Here is a 14,586-nt window from a genome sequence, read left to right on the forward strand (position 1 = left end):
TGCAAACAAAGATGCATCATTCTTTACAACCTAACTCTCTGCAATGTCATCAATAGAGAGAGAGAGAGAGAGAGAGAAGTTGTGCACAAAGGATTATTAGGAAAGTGTAATTTTATGTGAGAAAATTTAGATACATGATGGAGTTATTCATAATGGTGTGTCTGAAATGTTGTTAGCTTCCCACTCAGGTTATGGTCATTAATATTTAAAAAAGGATTGTGTATGTATGCAAATATATACTACATATGTAGAGGAGGTAGAAATTGCAGAAGAAATAGTGGGCATTTTGGGTTTGGTACAGCACAAAATTTGTTGTTTTCCTCTGTCATTTCTCTACTGAGAGTAGTATTGTTATAAATTTTGGCTTTGGGTCATTGTTTTATGCACAGTTTTGGTATGAGAAATTTCCTAGTGTGATGAAATATGGAGGGAGAGAGTGCAAGAAAGGGAGGGAAAGTGAAATTTTGGTTTTGGGCAGTGATTTCCTTTCATCTCTCACTATTTTTATTTTAGTGTTTTCCAGTGATCTTCAAAATTGTGGCAGCACTTTTTGTGTTTTGGTATATTTTTAAAATTGTGGAAGATCATATTTTATGGGATTGATATAAGGACATCCACAACGGTGCCTTTGGCCCTCCCACGAGCCTAGAACCAATGCGAGACACGTTGTGGAAAGGCTAGGATAGAGAGGCCGAGCTAGCTCGCATATGAGGGAAAAGCCACGAGCCGCTTTTATTGTTATTGAGATAGAAATGCTAGGTCTTCATGTGCACCTAGTTTTGACTTTTTGCCGTGACAAAATCTGTGATTTTTTTTCTAGTTAATTTCGGGTTTTTTTTTGAAGTGACGAACATTATCTAATAGTGTACATGGTTGATTTTAATTCGAAAATATATTGCCAATTGTTGTTTTGCACAGAAGCACTAGTCCAATAAATTCACACATGTACCAACAGATACAAATCCAAAATTGGCCACTATATTGGTGGGTGCACTTTATCAATTGATTGTAGTATTCTAATATTTACACTAAAATAATCTCGTTGTGACTACTTTCATTTATCATTATTTTAGTTTCATTTAGGTTATAGCTTATACTACTAAGTTCCTTCTAATTTTGTTTTTTGTAAATGAAGCCTATTGTGTCCATGATGTAAAGTTAGACAATATATTTTTCCATATAATATCGAAACTATACATACGTCCAATTTTTATATACTCCTTCCGTCCCGGACTACTCGCACATTTCCTTTTCGGCACGGAGATTAAGGAATGAGTGTATAGCAAAGTCAACAATTGCGGCTGTAGGTGATAATTTTTACTAAAAATGGAAAGAGTGCAAATAACTTGGGACGCCCAGAAAGGAAATAAGTGCAAGTAGTCCGGGACGGAGGGAGTATTTATTTGGACTACACTAGCACGCGCTAACCTAATTGGCCCTGGTTACTGTTTAATTAAATTATAATTATAATTATGAATGATTAGGAGATCACTAAGTCCGAACTTAACTTTAATTAGGAATTAACTATATAATTAACTACGTTTTTAAATTTTTAGAATCAAAGAATTGAGGAATAGTACTCTAGTAATTTAACTTCTCTCTTTGTAGTTTGTACCAAACACCATAGATGCCCTAACAAAATAAGTTCAATTCAATTTCTAATTTAGTAAATTTCTGAGTACTTGTTTTGATATTTTGTTACTTGTATCTAATCCCATCCTATTTAAAGTTAAACAGAATTCAAATATAATGAAAACGTGAATTATAGTTACATACCTAAAACATTAAGTGAAGTGTGTCACAGAAGATTCAAATTTTGTATGATTCACACACTTTTTTATTTCTCCTTTTTGCTTTTAATCAATTAACCACCACTAGAAAATATTTGGTGAGATCTTTAATTGTCGAGGGCAATGCGACATCTGTAAAAATATTTACCAATTGTTGTATGAAATTTGAGTTGCAAAGTAAAGTCTATTGCACTCAATAAAAGGAAAAATAATTGAATTATTGCCAAATCACACGTACTACTAGGTTATTGGCGTTATTATCCTCTTTTGTTTTTGGTTTTTCCTTAGCAAGAAAGTAAAGTGATGAATTAAAATCTCGAACTATATAACAATGTTTTTCTCTTTAAACTACTCCAACCAACAACTTCTATTACAAGCAAAACGTATGGTAATTATGGGAAAATGACTTTAAATGGGAGCAACTATATTTAAAAATGTGAAATTAATAGGGTTACGTGTGAGAAATAATCAAACAAGTCTTGTCGTAAATTATTATGTATGTAAAAGACGTATTATTGTAATTATAACCACAATTAACTGTAATGTTCTTTTTGTATTCAATTCGTTTTCTTTGTAAAATGCTACAATTCCTTTCAATGCAACAACTCAGTCGTGCATAAAATATTTTAGAAATCCTTTAAAGCTGGAAAACTGATAGTAATAAATTTACCTTATAAAATTTTACGATGTACTTATATAGATTTTCATCATTCATGGAGTATAACAAATCTGAGCCATGATTTTATTTTTCTATTTTCTAAAACATAATTTTACATTGTTCTCTTATTTAATGGAAATCTTTGTTTTTTCATCATGGGATTATAGAAAAAACACATTAAACGGTAGGTAAAAGAAATGCTCACATCACAAATTTAAATGAAATTTATAGTATCTAAGTTGACCATGCCTAACTCAATTCACATAAAATATGATAGAAACCACAAGTTTTTTTTTAATGGTTGCATTAGCTTCGATTTTACATTTACATATGACGAAGTACCAAGTTCAAATGTACCCTCGCAAACAGTGAGAAGGAAATTAGAAAAATAAAAGGAAAAAAAATAGAGAAGAACTAATAAAACAAGAACCATGCTATAAAAAAACTGCTTCATAAAACTTGGCATTTCTTCACTAGGGATTGGATGAAACTTTCAGCAATTGCCACCATAAGTCGAGACCAAATAACAAGGCAATGGCGAACTGACGTTCCTCATTGCCTTCTACTCGTAGTCATTTCAAGCTTTCCAAACCCGAATCAAGCCATCAACAGAGGCACTAATCATGCAATCGTCTTTTGGGTGATAACTCACGCTGGTTACCTGTCGGGCCAAAAAAGACCAGGCAAAATATATAACTAACTACCAATAAGCAAAAACAAAGATAGACAGTAGAATAAATGAGGGGAGCTGAGATTAGGAAATATGTGTGTGCAGCATCCAAAAATTATAGTATGCCTTATATACAGAGATGAGTCAAGTAAAAAACATTGGAAATCTATCTATGTGAAACAAGAAGTAGAGGGCCATTTGGCAATTTCTTCACAATCTTTATATTTAACTAGTTGCATTGGCTCATGAATGATAGCACACCGAGATGAAGAAAGTATCTCAAGAACATGAAATAACAATTTTACCACTGATGAATGTGCTCGGAAACTGGACACCACTTGTGCATCTACAAGATCCCAAAAGTAAATATAACCATCTTCTGAGCCACCAGCCACATGAGCGTCTGAGTTTGTTAGGCAGCTGTCCATCTTGAATGACTGGCGAAGATACAACAATGAGCTACGTTAAATCAAGCTGATGGCCTTCATATGTTGTTGGTTGTATTGTAAAAAATCAGAACGAGAAAGATGTCATAAAGTTTAAACAGAAAACCTTGCATGTGTGGCCTTTATATTCTTGCAACGATTCACCAGTTGATCTGTGACAGGAGGGATCTATTTGAGAAACAACACCTAAGACCTAAAGCATTTACATACTTATGAACTCGGCAGCATTCACCTGTCCAAAAGCCTTAAAGTCGAATCAAGACAATTGGCTAATACACAGTTGCCATCGTTTGAGAGGGAAATACAGTTCACGGGGTGCCCAAGATCATCAGATATTTCTCTGTTTACATACATGAATAGGTCAAAATTAGATCGCAAACAATCATGGATGAAAAGGATCCTGGATAAGCAATGAGCTATGCAATTGACGGGCTGGGGAGGAGAAAACAAACACACACAGACACACTCATAAGGTGTTATCATATTTTTAAAGAAACATACCTACCAATTCGAATATCAAATGTTCTAACAGTCCCATCAACACTTCCAGCAATTATCTCAGTTTTTGTTAAACAAACAGACATGACGCTGTCTGCAAAGCTATCAATAATCTGCAGAGACATCCAAAAAAACACAAGTACCAGGGAATTTAAGGACAAGGAAAATGATTACTGTTATGAAATAAGAGGTAGCCAGTTTCATTTCTTAAAAAACAAAACAACAAACCTGAATAGGCTCAGTACTCTGAGATCGACAATCCCAAGCACGTAATGAACGGTCATAACCAGCTGAGACAACCACTGATGCATATTCATTGAACTTCACAGCATTCACCTGGTAACAAGGTAGAGGAATGTCAACTAAAAATCAATCTATCCCCGTGTCCATATTTGTTTTACGAATGAAGAATTTGAAATGCATCACTCCCATTTTACCATCCTTTTGAAAAACACACACATGCAGTCTTATCAACACCTCCAGCTACTATTGTGACCAACGCAATTCCCCAATTGCTACAATATACATGATCACAGAAGACACGTTGTGAAGAAAGAAGGATTTGTTACGAATTACAATCTCAGTATTTCACCAGAAGAAACTCCAAAAAGTAGATTTTACGAAGTTTATTTACCTACTACTAATGCAAGGAAGAAAATGAGATGCCTCCACTTGCACATTTCATTTCAAACCCTAATTCTCAGAAATAAATTCATAAAACCAATTCAACCGCCAAAGATGCTATAGATTAAACTGACCTCACTATCATGACCGCGAAATTTCCGAATAACACGACCAGTCGCCACATCCCAGTAGAACACTTGCCGATCGCCTCCGCACGAGGTGAGCTTCGAATTATCCCTGTTTCAAACAAAATCATAATTTCAAACCACACACACACGGAGCATGTACAAGGTAGCAAAAAAAATCTAACAAAAACGCCAACATCAACTCGTATAGGTTCCGTACCCTGTGACATGGACATCGCGGACTTCACGGCCGTGCGATTTGTAGGTCTTGATATGCAATCCACGGTGGGGATTCCAAAGGCGTATGGTGCGGTCTTTGCCGCAGCTAAGTACATACTCGCCGTTGGAGTTGAATCGCGCAGCCAGCACCGCCCCTTCGTGCCCCCGGAGCACGTTCGCCTCCTTCCTCGGTAGATTCTCCGATCCCATTGCTAAGCTTCCTAATTTCGGCCTGTTTACACCGAGAGAGATTAGAGAGAAGAAAGGGTTTGGGCTTTATCTTTTGGGCCTTCAATGTAAAAAGAAGTGGTTACATAATCTTGGGCCCTTACATTAAAAAACACTTACTAATTCATTAATTGGAGTACTTTAGTTAAACTAAATACAAAAAATTGATTGATTAATGAATCGTCGATAAATCAATGAATTTGCATAATAAATTCATATCATCAGTTACTACAAGAAAACCGCAGTGTCCCTTGGCTATCTATCTACACATAAATTTATGTCTCTCTTTCTCTCATCCAACTATATATAACTCCGATGGCAACAACTCTCTACACACAACACATACTACTATTACACAATGGCATATGCATATCCCACGTTGAAGTTCGTCTCCGTAGCTCTCCTTCTTTGTTTGTCGACGTGTGTCGCGGCCCGAATGCTAGAGGAGGTGGAGGGAACAAGCTGTTGGGAGTCTATGTTCCACCTCCAGTCTTGCACCACTGAAGTTGTCATGTTTTTCCTCAACGGAGAGACATATCTCGGGCCGGGCTGTTGCAAGGCCATAAGAATCATCCAGCATGATTGCTGGCCCGAAATGATGAGCTCTCTTGGTTATTCCACTCAACAAGGAGACATTCTTCGTGGCTACTGCGACGCCCTCACTTAAATTACATCTTCATTTTCACCAATAAAATCCTACTTTGCACCTGTCTTTGTTAATTTTGTTTTCATTATCTCAATATATGTTTCCTCCTAAGCACAAATGAGCTATCAATTCATATGTTGCTCTATATGTTTTTCTTTAATTTCCTTTTGTTTAAGAATCTATATGAGTATATTGTACGACAGTTCGATATAAAATACAAAATATATGATACAAGACTAAAATTGGAAAGAGGATGTAACATTATAGATGAACATAGTGATCAATATCCTAAAAAATTCACATTCAGCAGCATTTTGAAAGGAAGAGAAGCACTAAATATTTTGTCAAGCAAGAATCCATTTTTTGCAAATCCAACAAATGACACATTGACCCCAAGATATCTGGATTATTCCAATACAACCCAAGCAGTTTACAGATCACGGAGCTCCTTACGCCTCCGGTGGCGGCGCCGCCCCTTCCTTCCCCTTTTCCCCGGCGTCTTCATGCGCAGTCTCTTCATCTTCTCAATCTGCTCCTGTGAGATTGTCGGCGTCGCAGCCCATTCCCGAGACGCCGCCGGCGGCACATCATTCCGGCCAATCTCCGGCGCTGGAATATTCCCAGTCACACCCGGAGCCGGCGCATCAGCCTTCTGAATCCCCTTCGCCGGAATAATCCCAATAAAAGTAGACGCCGGCGGAGACGGCGTATCAGCCTTCCGAATCACCTTCGCCGGAATATTCCCGATCATCGGCGCCGGTGCCGGAGTCGGAGAATTGGGCATTTCTGCAGGAATATTCGATTCGTTCGACGGCGGCGTAGGAATTGGGTGGAGCGCCGGCGCCGGAGATCCGATTGGCGGGAAATGGCCGGAGCCGTACTCGAGATCGCGGCTCATGTTGAGACCGGTGAGGAGGATTCCTTCGATTCCGTGGACGGCGATTCTGGAGCCGAGGAAGAGGTCCGGGTAGGCGATCCGGACGCCGTTGACGATGAGGCCGACGGAGGCGCGGTCGCTGTCGGCGTCGACGTCGCGGACTTTTCCTATCAAAACGGCGTAGTCGGGGAGAAGGGTGTCGAGGAAGGGGGCGGAGAGGTTCTTGAGGCCGGCGAAGGTGTGGCGGCTGGAGATGACGTGGTAGCGGAGGGTGCTGACGTAGAAGGCGGCGTCGGCGGCCATGTCGAGGGCGTAGAGGAGCTCGTCTCGGGGGGCGAAGAGGGTGAAGTCGGCGGCGGCGGAGAGGAGCTCGTATTTGAGATCGGATGTGGCGATGCCGTTGGTGAAGAGGGCGTAGCCGTAGCTACGGAGGGATTGAAGCATGTCGTCGAATTCACGGGTTCTGGTGGGGGAATTGGCGGCGGAGGCGGTGGAGGAGGAGAGGAGGAGGAAGAGGATGGCGGAAGGGAAGAGAAACGCCATGGCAGTTTGTGGAGAGAGAAGCGGTTGAGATTTCAGTTGTGGTTTGGGAATTTGGCGCTTCTCTAAATATTGAATCATTCATAATTGGGCCTTTTTAATTCATAATTGGGCCTTTATTGTAATATTGGTCTGGATAATATTCAACTTTTCACTACGTAGGCGGTGATCGATGGTTTCCAATTTTCATTATTTGATGAATGAATTAATACTTTGCAAACTATTATTTGATGAATGGATTAATTCTTTGTATGCGTTTTTCGTAGAAGAGGGAGGACTCGATGATTATTCGTTCACTAGAGCCAGAAGTAAATAATATGGTGGATAAGGATTCCGTAAGAAAATTTCTAGAGTAATGGGCCATACCAAGTCATTTTTGTAAAACTTTGCTAAAAAAACATGATACTACCACTTAGATATGTTGATGCTCATGATTTGGATAGGCATGCAGGGATTTGGAGTTTTAGTGATATTAGCTATTGTTTTGCAGTTGTTTTATTTTTCTATACTAGCTTCTAAACAAGCACTAAATTGAGCATAAGAAGAAGTGCATTTTGCAGTTTCAGCACTTTAGTTTGTTGTTTACACTACTGCATAATATCATACCCGTGACAATAGTAAAATGCAAAATAGGAGCGAGATATTATGGATTTCATAGCAATTGGTATCTTAACATCTCTAGCAATGTTCTAACCCTTGATGAAATACCATGATAAAGGAAATATTTTGATAGAGTTCATAAACGGATAAATTGTTTGGTTCGATGCATGGAACCTATCTCAGAGATTGCTGATGGAGTTTCCAATGTCGATCACAAAACGGTACCTAACATCGGATTTGGCAAGCCGTTCCATAGCAGCATTTATCTCATCTGCACGAATCAGTTCAATGTCAGCTGCTATGCCATGCTTCCCACAGAAGTCAAGCATTTCCTGCGTCTCTTTAATACCGCCAAAGTCACTTCCACCAATCATCTTTCGACCTGAAAAAAAAACCCAGAGTTGAAAGCTCAGCTTCTCAGCAAGTGCTTTTAATCAGATCTGAGATAGCATCGAAAAGATGTAATCTGGAGATGCAGATGGTTGTGTTCAAAGGTAGCAAGTCTTCTTACCGGAAACTAGAGGGAAAATAGGAAGGTCGAGGGGCTTATCGGGCAATCCCACTGTTACAAGTTTTCCATTCATCTTCAACAGGCTTAGCAATGGAGCCAATGAATGAACTGCAGCAATGGTATCAATGATGAAATCCATTGTGCCGGTTGCAGCCTGCAACAATGAAGATACTTGAGAATAGTACATGATTTGTCTAATCCATCTCAGATAGAAACTAATTTGTTGGAAATATAGAATATGGACATATAATCCTCTGTCCAAAAATTGAATGAATCATTAGTCTAGTTTGCGAGTGATTTATAATGTAAGTAGTAGTTCTATTTACCGTCAAATCAGCAGCATCAGTACTAACAACAAAAGCATCAGCACCAAGCTTGTTTATGGCTTCCTCTTTCTTTCTCGGGGAGGTACTGATGACAGTAACTTTCAGCCCAAAAGCCTTCCCGAGCTTGACCGCAACGTGGCCAAGTCCCCCAAGTCCAGCAACACCCAAATGCTTTCCAGCCTCAGTCATTCCATAGTATTTCATTGGGCTGTAGACAGTGATTCCAGCACACAGCAGAGGAGCACCAGCATCTGATGGCACGTTCTCAGGGAAACGAAGCACAAAATGTTGGTCAACAATAACTGTATCAGAGTAACCACCATATGTCGTCGTGCCATCTTTATCAGTGGAGTTGTATGTGAATATCATTTTAGGGCAGTAGCTCTCAAGGTCTTGTTGGCAGACATCACATGTCCTGCATGAGTTCACTAGCACCCCAACCCCGACTCTGTCACCAACCTTGAATTTCTCAACATTGTTGCCAATTTTGGTCACAACACCAGAAATTTCATGCCTGCAACAAACATTGCCAACATTAAACAATTAAAATGAAGGCTACCTAAGCAGACTCACTTCATAAGTGGCTTAAACAAGGTATTCACAAAATTTAACCATACCCTGGCACAATAGGATACTGAGTGAGTCCCCAATCATTCTTCACACTGTGCAAATCAGAATGGCAAACTCCACAGTAGAGTATTTTGATTGTGACATCGTCATCTCCATTTTCCCTGTCTCGATTTATTTTCACATTCACATAGTGGTAAGTACTATTATAAAGATAATGAGTGGTGTTACATCACACAACAAAATCACCTAAATATCCAGAATTGAATTAATCAACGAAACAGAGAGCAGCACCAACAATCAGTCGCACCTATCGCTATCTAGCACCTAAAATGTTTCTATTGGAGATTTATGATCTACACAACGATTCCATGGAGTCTAACATAATCGATGTTTCCAGAAACAAAACTGAGTAATCTACTAATTTTCAATGAATACACACTAAATTCAGCCAAAAATTTGATCAACACAAACTCATTCCAATCAATGAACATAAACAATCTGCCAAAAACGGAAAGAGCATCCACAAGTCGAGAGCGAAAAAGTAAACCTAGCTAAAAATTGAAGTAACATGCAGAGTGCCGATTCAAATCTATACATCGATATAAGCATATAGCAAATAGTCTATCTCGATGTCTAGAATCAGCAGCGATTGGTTTGCGAATGTGAACACACACGGAAGCGAAAACATGTGTGAATACCTGCGAGAGAAATGGAAGGGAGAGAGAACGCCGGAGGTGTCTGTCGCTGCCAAACCAAAAGCTTTCTGTTTGAATTCCGCCATCGATGTCCTTCACTGCTCTTTCTCTCTGAGAAATGATATGAATAAAATCTTCTCTGGCTCTGGCCTTAGAGCATCTCCAATGGTCGGCGTCACCACCGGAGCGCCGATTTTTCGCCCACGCCGGTTTGACGCCGAACCATTGGAACCGGCGTGGGCGAAATCGGCGTCAAAATCGGCGTCGCCATGCCGATTCCCGCGCTGACGCCGGTTCCCACGCCGATCCTCACGGGCGCCATTGTGGCTCCCGGATCGGCGCCAAACCGGCGTCGGATTTAAATATTTTTTTTTTTTTTTTTTCGCAAAACACAATATATACGCGCGTTGAACCTCATTTTCATTCGCACCACTTGTTTTAACGAGTACTCTCTCTCTACCTTACTTTCTGTACAAGATCAATAACGAGCAATGGAGAACAACTACGAAGGTACTCCAGTTAATCCCGGGGGATGGTCTCAGACTCCCCCAGCTCCCGGTGTAGGGTCTCAGACGCCCCCGACTCCCGGGGCAGGGTCCCATACTTCCCCGGCTCCTGGGGGAGGTGGTTGGCCTCCAATGAGCGGGTACTACAACGTGTACCCGTGGCAGCAGATGATTCCGGGGTGGGCACCCGGCATGCAGCCCCCTATGCAGATGATGCCGGGGTGGGCACCCGGCATGCAGCCACCGGCGCAGCAGATGATGCCACCGGCGCAACATATGATTCCACAGTCGCAGGCGACGCACGGGGGGGACAACGCCTATCGGCCGACTTTTGATTTTTCCACCGGTTCTTCGCACACATCGACCCCAACGGATGCACAGTATTCGGAGACCTTCTCCTTAGCGGACTTGGGTTTTGATATTAACGACGTTTCTGAAACTCTCATTCAAAGCCAGGGAGTAGGGCGGGGTAAGAAGAAGGGCAAGGCGAAGAAGGTCGGCGAGTCGTCGCAGCCCCGCGCCGAAATCCGGGGCCGGAGGAAGTGGACGGACGCGGAGAACGTTGCGGTTGCCAAGGCGTGGGTGAGTGTTTGCGACGATCCTCTCGTTTCAAACAACCAGAGGATCGTCAACTTGTGGGCGAAGATAGCTGCAGCCTACAGGGCATTTTGCCCTGAAGGGAGACCGTGCACCGGGGAGGAGGTCCGGAAGTGCTGGGACCGAATCAGGGCTGGCGTCTCTCGATTTTCGGGTTTGTACGCCAACGCCCTCCGCATGCAGACCAGTGGCCAAACAGAGGAAGACTGCAGGAGGATTGCGGAAAGAGCCTACCCCGATCCGGATAAGAAGTACTATGAGTTCACCTACTGGAACTGCTACGTTGTGCTCAACGAGTCGGAGAAATTCCGGGCAGGCGTCGACGCTGGCTGGCCGAAGAGGCAGAGACTGAACTATACCGGAGATTATAGCGGCAGCAGCGGTGGTTCGTCAGACCTCCCCGAGACGGCCAAGGAGGTCCCGACTCCTCGGTCGTTCGGTCGCCGACCTCGCCCGGTTGGGCAAAGGCGGGCGCAGCAGGTTGCGAGGGGGGGCACACCGAGTTCCCAGGATGTCCATTCGGCATCCCCCCTCGGCAGGTCTACCGAGGAGCTCAAATTCTTCGCGCGCCAACAAACGCGCGCTCAAATGGTGAAGACCTTAGCCGACTTCCAAGCGGCGGTGGACCCCGAGGTGAAGGATTTTCTTCGCGTATTGCTCCAGAGCCAGCGTGAAGAACTGGAGGCGATGAGGAGGGACACCGGCGGGAATAGCCGCGGCGTAGGTGGCGACGGAGGCGGCGGCGACGGCAGTGAAGAAGCGTTGGGCGACGACGGAGACGAGGACGGCGGCGATGAGTGATTTTGTTTTACTTTTTTAAATTAATGTACTTTTTACTTTTTGTAATTTTTTTAAATTGTTGTACTTTTTTTTAAAAGTAATGTACTTTTTAAATTTTAATATTATTATTCGAATTTTCCGTATTTGTCTCGTAAATTAAATTATGTATGTTGATACAATTGTAAATTAAATTATATAATTGTTATTAGTGATGTGGATAGGTAGTGTGAAGGCTATTTGATGGCTATTTGATGTCCAGTTGATGTGGCAAGCTGATGTGGCAGGAGAATTGTAGTGCTGATGATGTGGCAGTGTGAAGGCTATTTGACGGCTATTTGACGTCCGCCAGCATTGGAGATGCTCTTATAGTGCAACCAAGAGCAGTGGTAAACATTTCATTTTCAAAAAAAAGTAAATTAATAATTTTCGGTATACGTATAGTCTATCTGCGTCAATTTCCAATATACTACTCTGTATTAATTTAACTGGGACCTATATTATTTAAATAATATAACTTTCTAAAAATGAAATAAATATATTTTTATGAGAAGGAAGGAAGTATGTTAATTTCAAGAAAATGATAAATTAAATTATTGAATGATAGCATAATTTGTAATTAAATGGCAATTTCTCATATATTAATTCCAATTGAAGAAAATGATAAATTTTGCATATTTCAATTTATCTTTGGGATAGAGCAATTGTTTCCACCGCTTCCTATAAATATATGTAGAAATTAGTAATGCATAAAAATACTCCATATACACCCAATATATGTAGAATTATCACAAAATACAAATAAATTTAAATGACCACCGTTCTCTTCCACCTATAGTCGAAGCCCTTTGAACAGTGTTACATTGGCATTCTACACTGAGTGGGAATTGGGCAAATTATCACATACTGAGGCAACCATTTTACAATCTTCATCAACTGGGCAAAGTAAACACACAGTCTTCTCAATCGGGTTAACACAGATTCAGTCTTCTCTCAGTGGACTATATTTGTGGAGTATTAAAAAATGATTTTTCATAAACAAAACACCATTATTAACAAATTGTGGATATGAATTATACTGAAATGAGTAGAACTAACACAATGCGAGGATGAATCTCTATATTCATGCCAAGCATACGCATACACATATTTCATGAATGATCACATAAATAGGATATTTGCTAAAGCTAATTAGTCTTAAAATCACATAGATCTAAGTCATCTAACTCAAATGACGGACCCAGAAAAGATAGTTCGTGGGGTCGGACCGAAAATTCAATACTAATATATACTAATATTTAAATAATAATTGTATAATATATATTAAATAATTATTTTTATCATTTTTGTTGTTTTTTTTGTTACAATTGAATACAAAATTTATAAAACTTGAATTAAATCAATTAACTATGCAAGTTAACATTTTTAAAAATTTAACATATTTACAGGATTTACCAAAGCTAAATTAGTTACATAAAATAAGCAAGCACATAGTATTAAATATATTAATTACTAGTTTACAGCTTATAAAAACTGAAAAATAATGAAATAAAAATCATAAATAAAAAATATTCCTAGATTTACTAAATCGCCGTCCCCTCTCCTCTTCCAAACAACTAGTTTGCAGTTTTCTTCAAATTCAAAATTCATCAACGGAGCTTCCTCTTCACTAAATTTTTGCAGTATCTTTAAATTCATTGTTCTTCTCTAAATTTCCTTCCTATTATAATCCACAACAATGATTTCTCTATATTTTTTTACTCTCTTCTCATTTATTCTCTAATTTTCTGTAGAGACAGAGTTGTCGCACACGAAGGGAACACCCTACACCCTCCATCACTTGGCCAAGGGATAGACACAAAGATTGGGACGCTTAGAGCATCCGCAATGGGCGGACGATGGCACGCCCGATGGCGCATCGTCCGCGCCATCCATCGTCCGCCCCATTGTGGAGGTCGCGGACGATCGACCGCGGACGATGACACGCGGATTCATTTTTTTATAAATATCGTTCATTTGTAACATTTCATTTCACGCGATTTCATTTTCGAAACTTACATTTACATAATTACTACGAAATAGATTCAAGCCTCAATAGTCCTACGTTTAGCGCAGGGGCGCATTGGCCAAGTACAGAACCCGGCGATTATCGTTCGTTCGACACCAACACCCATTACGAATGGGTTGTCTAACATGGAGCCGTCTCCGCACCGCCCAACCGCAGCGGCCGATCCCGACCCCGCCGCGACCGCTTCCGCCCCAGCCAGAAAGAAGCGGAACCGGCAGCGGGCGCAGAAGTTGCCGCCTCCCGGTGATTGCGATGAGTACGTCCTCGGCCGTACGAACTACAACGACGACGAAACTCTCACTTTGGCTCGGTGTTGGGTAGATATATCTGAAGATCCGATATTCGCGAACAACAAGGGACAGATCGCGTACTGGGAACGCATCGCGGACCTCTACAATTCGGTCAAGCCGCCGACCGCGTACAAGCGCAAGCGTGAGCAACTCCGCAAGCACTGGGATCAAGTCAAGAAGCAAGTGAACTTGTACGCGGCGGAGTTCGAGAAGTTCACGCGGTCACAGGTGAGTGGCGAGAGCGCGAGCGATGTGCGCACTAAAGCGATGTTGTCGTACCGGTCGATGTTCGGCGATTTCAAGCACAAGGCCATCTGGGCGCTCT

The 14,586-nt window shown here is 41.2% G+C and overlaps 3 protein-coding genes across 3 annotated transcripts; all 3 read right to left on the minus strand.

Annotated features, from left to right (window-relative positions):
- Window positions 1-2,717: 2,717 nt before the first annotated feature.
- On the minus strand, window positions 2,718-5,292 carry LOC121788018 (WD repeat domain-containing protein 83-like). Its single transcript, XM_042186870.1, has 8 exons — window positions 5,032-5,292; window positions 4,821-4,923; window positions 4,291-4,398; window positions 4,066-4,175; window positions 3,797-3,904; window positions 3,671-3,716; window positions 3,424-3,555; window positions 2,718-3,109 (listed from the first exon to the last, which is right to left on the minus strand). The coding sequence occupies exons 1-8, from the start codon at window positions 5,238-5,240 to the stop codon at window positions 3,026-3,028; spliced, it is 900 nt and encodes a 299-aa protein (XP_042042804.1). The 5' UTR covers window positions 5,241-5,292; the 3' UTR covers window positions 2,718-3,025.
- Window positions 5,293-6,237: 945 nt separating this feature from the next.
- Window positions 6,238-7,360, minus strand: LOC121788017 (fasciclin-like arabinogalactan protein 19). The gene has a single exon (XM_042186869.1). The coding sequence runs from the start codon at window positions 7,322-7,324 to the stop codon at window positions 6,335-6,337; it is 990 nt and encodes a 329-aa protein (XP_042042803.1). The 5' UTR covers window positions 7,325-7,360; the 3' UTR covers window positions 6,238-6,334.
- A 492-nt stretch (window positions 7,361-7,852) lies between these two features.
- Window positions 7,853-10,155, minus strand: LOC121788016 (probable mannitol dehydrogenase). The gene is made up of 5 exons (XM_042186868.1): window positions 10,027-10,155; window positions 9,376-9,489; window positions 8,759-9,272; window positions 8,433-8,586; window positions 7,853-8,303 (listed from the first exon to the last, which is right to left on the minus strand). The coding sequence occupies exons 1-5, from the start codon at window positions 10,107-10,109 to the stop codon at window positions 8,101-8,103; spliced, it is 1,068 nt and encodes a 355-aa protein (XP_042042802.1). The 5' UTR covers window positions 10,110-10,155; the 3' UTR covers window positions 7,853-8,100.
- Window positions 10,156-14,586: the final 4,431 nt, after the last annotated feature.

The sequence above is a fragment of the Salvia splendens genome, chromosome 22 (genome assembly GCF_004379255.2).
Source record: "Salvia splendens isolate huo1 chromosome 22, SspV2, whole genome shotgun sequence".
Classification (NCBI taxonomy): domain Eukaryota; kingdom Viridiplantae; phylum Streptophyta; class Magnoliopsida; order Lamiales; family Lamiaceae; genus Salvia; species Salvia splendens.

Coding starts and splice junctions, on each gene's coding strand:
- LOC121788016 (XM_042186868.1), bottom strand. CDS start 10,109: ATGGCGGAATTCAAACAGAAAGCTTTTGGTTTGGCAGCGACAGACACC. Junction 9,490..10,026: donor CCCTTCCATTTCTCTCGCAG/GTATTCACACAT, acceptor AAATCGAGACAG/GGAAAATGGAGATGACGATG. Junction 9,273..9,375: donor CAGTATCCTATTGTGCCAGG/GTATGGTTAAAT, acceptor TGTTTGTTGCAG/GCATGAAATTTCTGGTGTTG.
- LOC121788018 (XM_042186870.1), bottom strand. CDS start 5,240: ATGGGATCGGAGAATCTACCGAGGAAGGAGGCGAACGTGCTCCGGGGG. Junction 3,905..4,065: donor TTTGATATTCGAATTGGTAG/GTATGTTTCTTT, acceptor GTATGTAAACAG/AGAAATATCTGATGATCTTG. Junction 3,717..3,796: donor ACTTTAAGGCTTTTGGACAG/GTGAATGCTGCC, acceptor CTCCTGTCACAG/ATCAACTGGTGAATCGTTGC.
- LOC121788017 (XM_042186869.1), bottom strand. CDS start 7,324: ATGGCGTTTCTCTTCCCTTCCGCCATCCTCTTCCTCCTCCTCTCCTCC.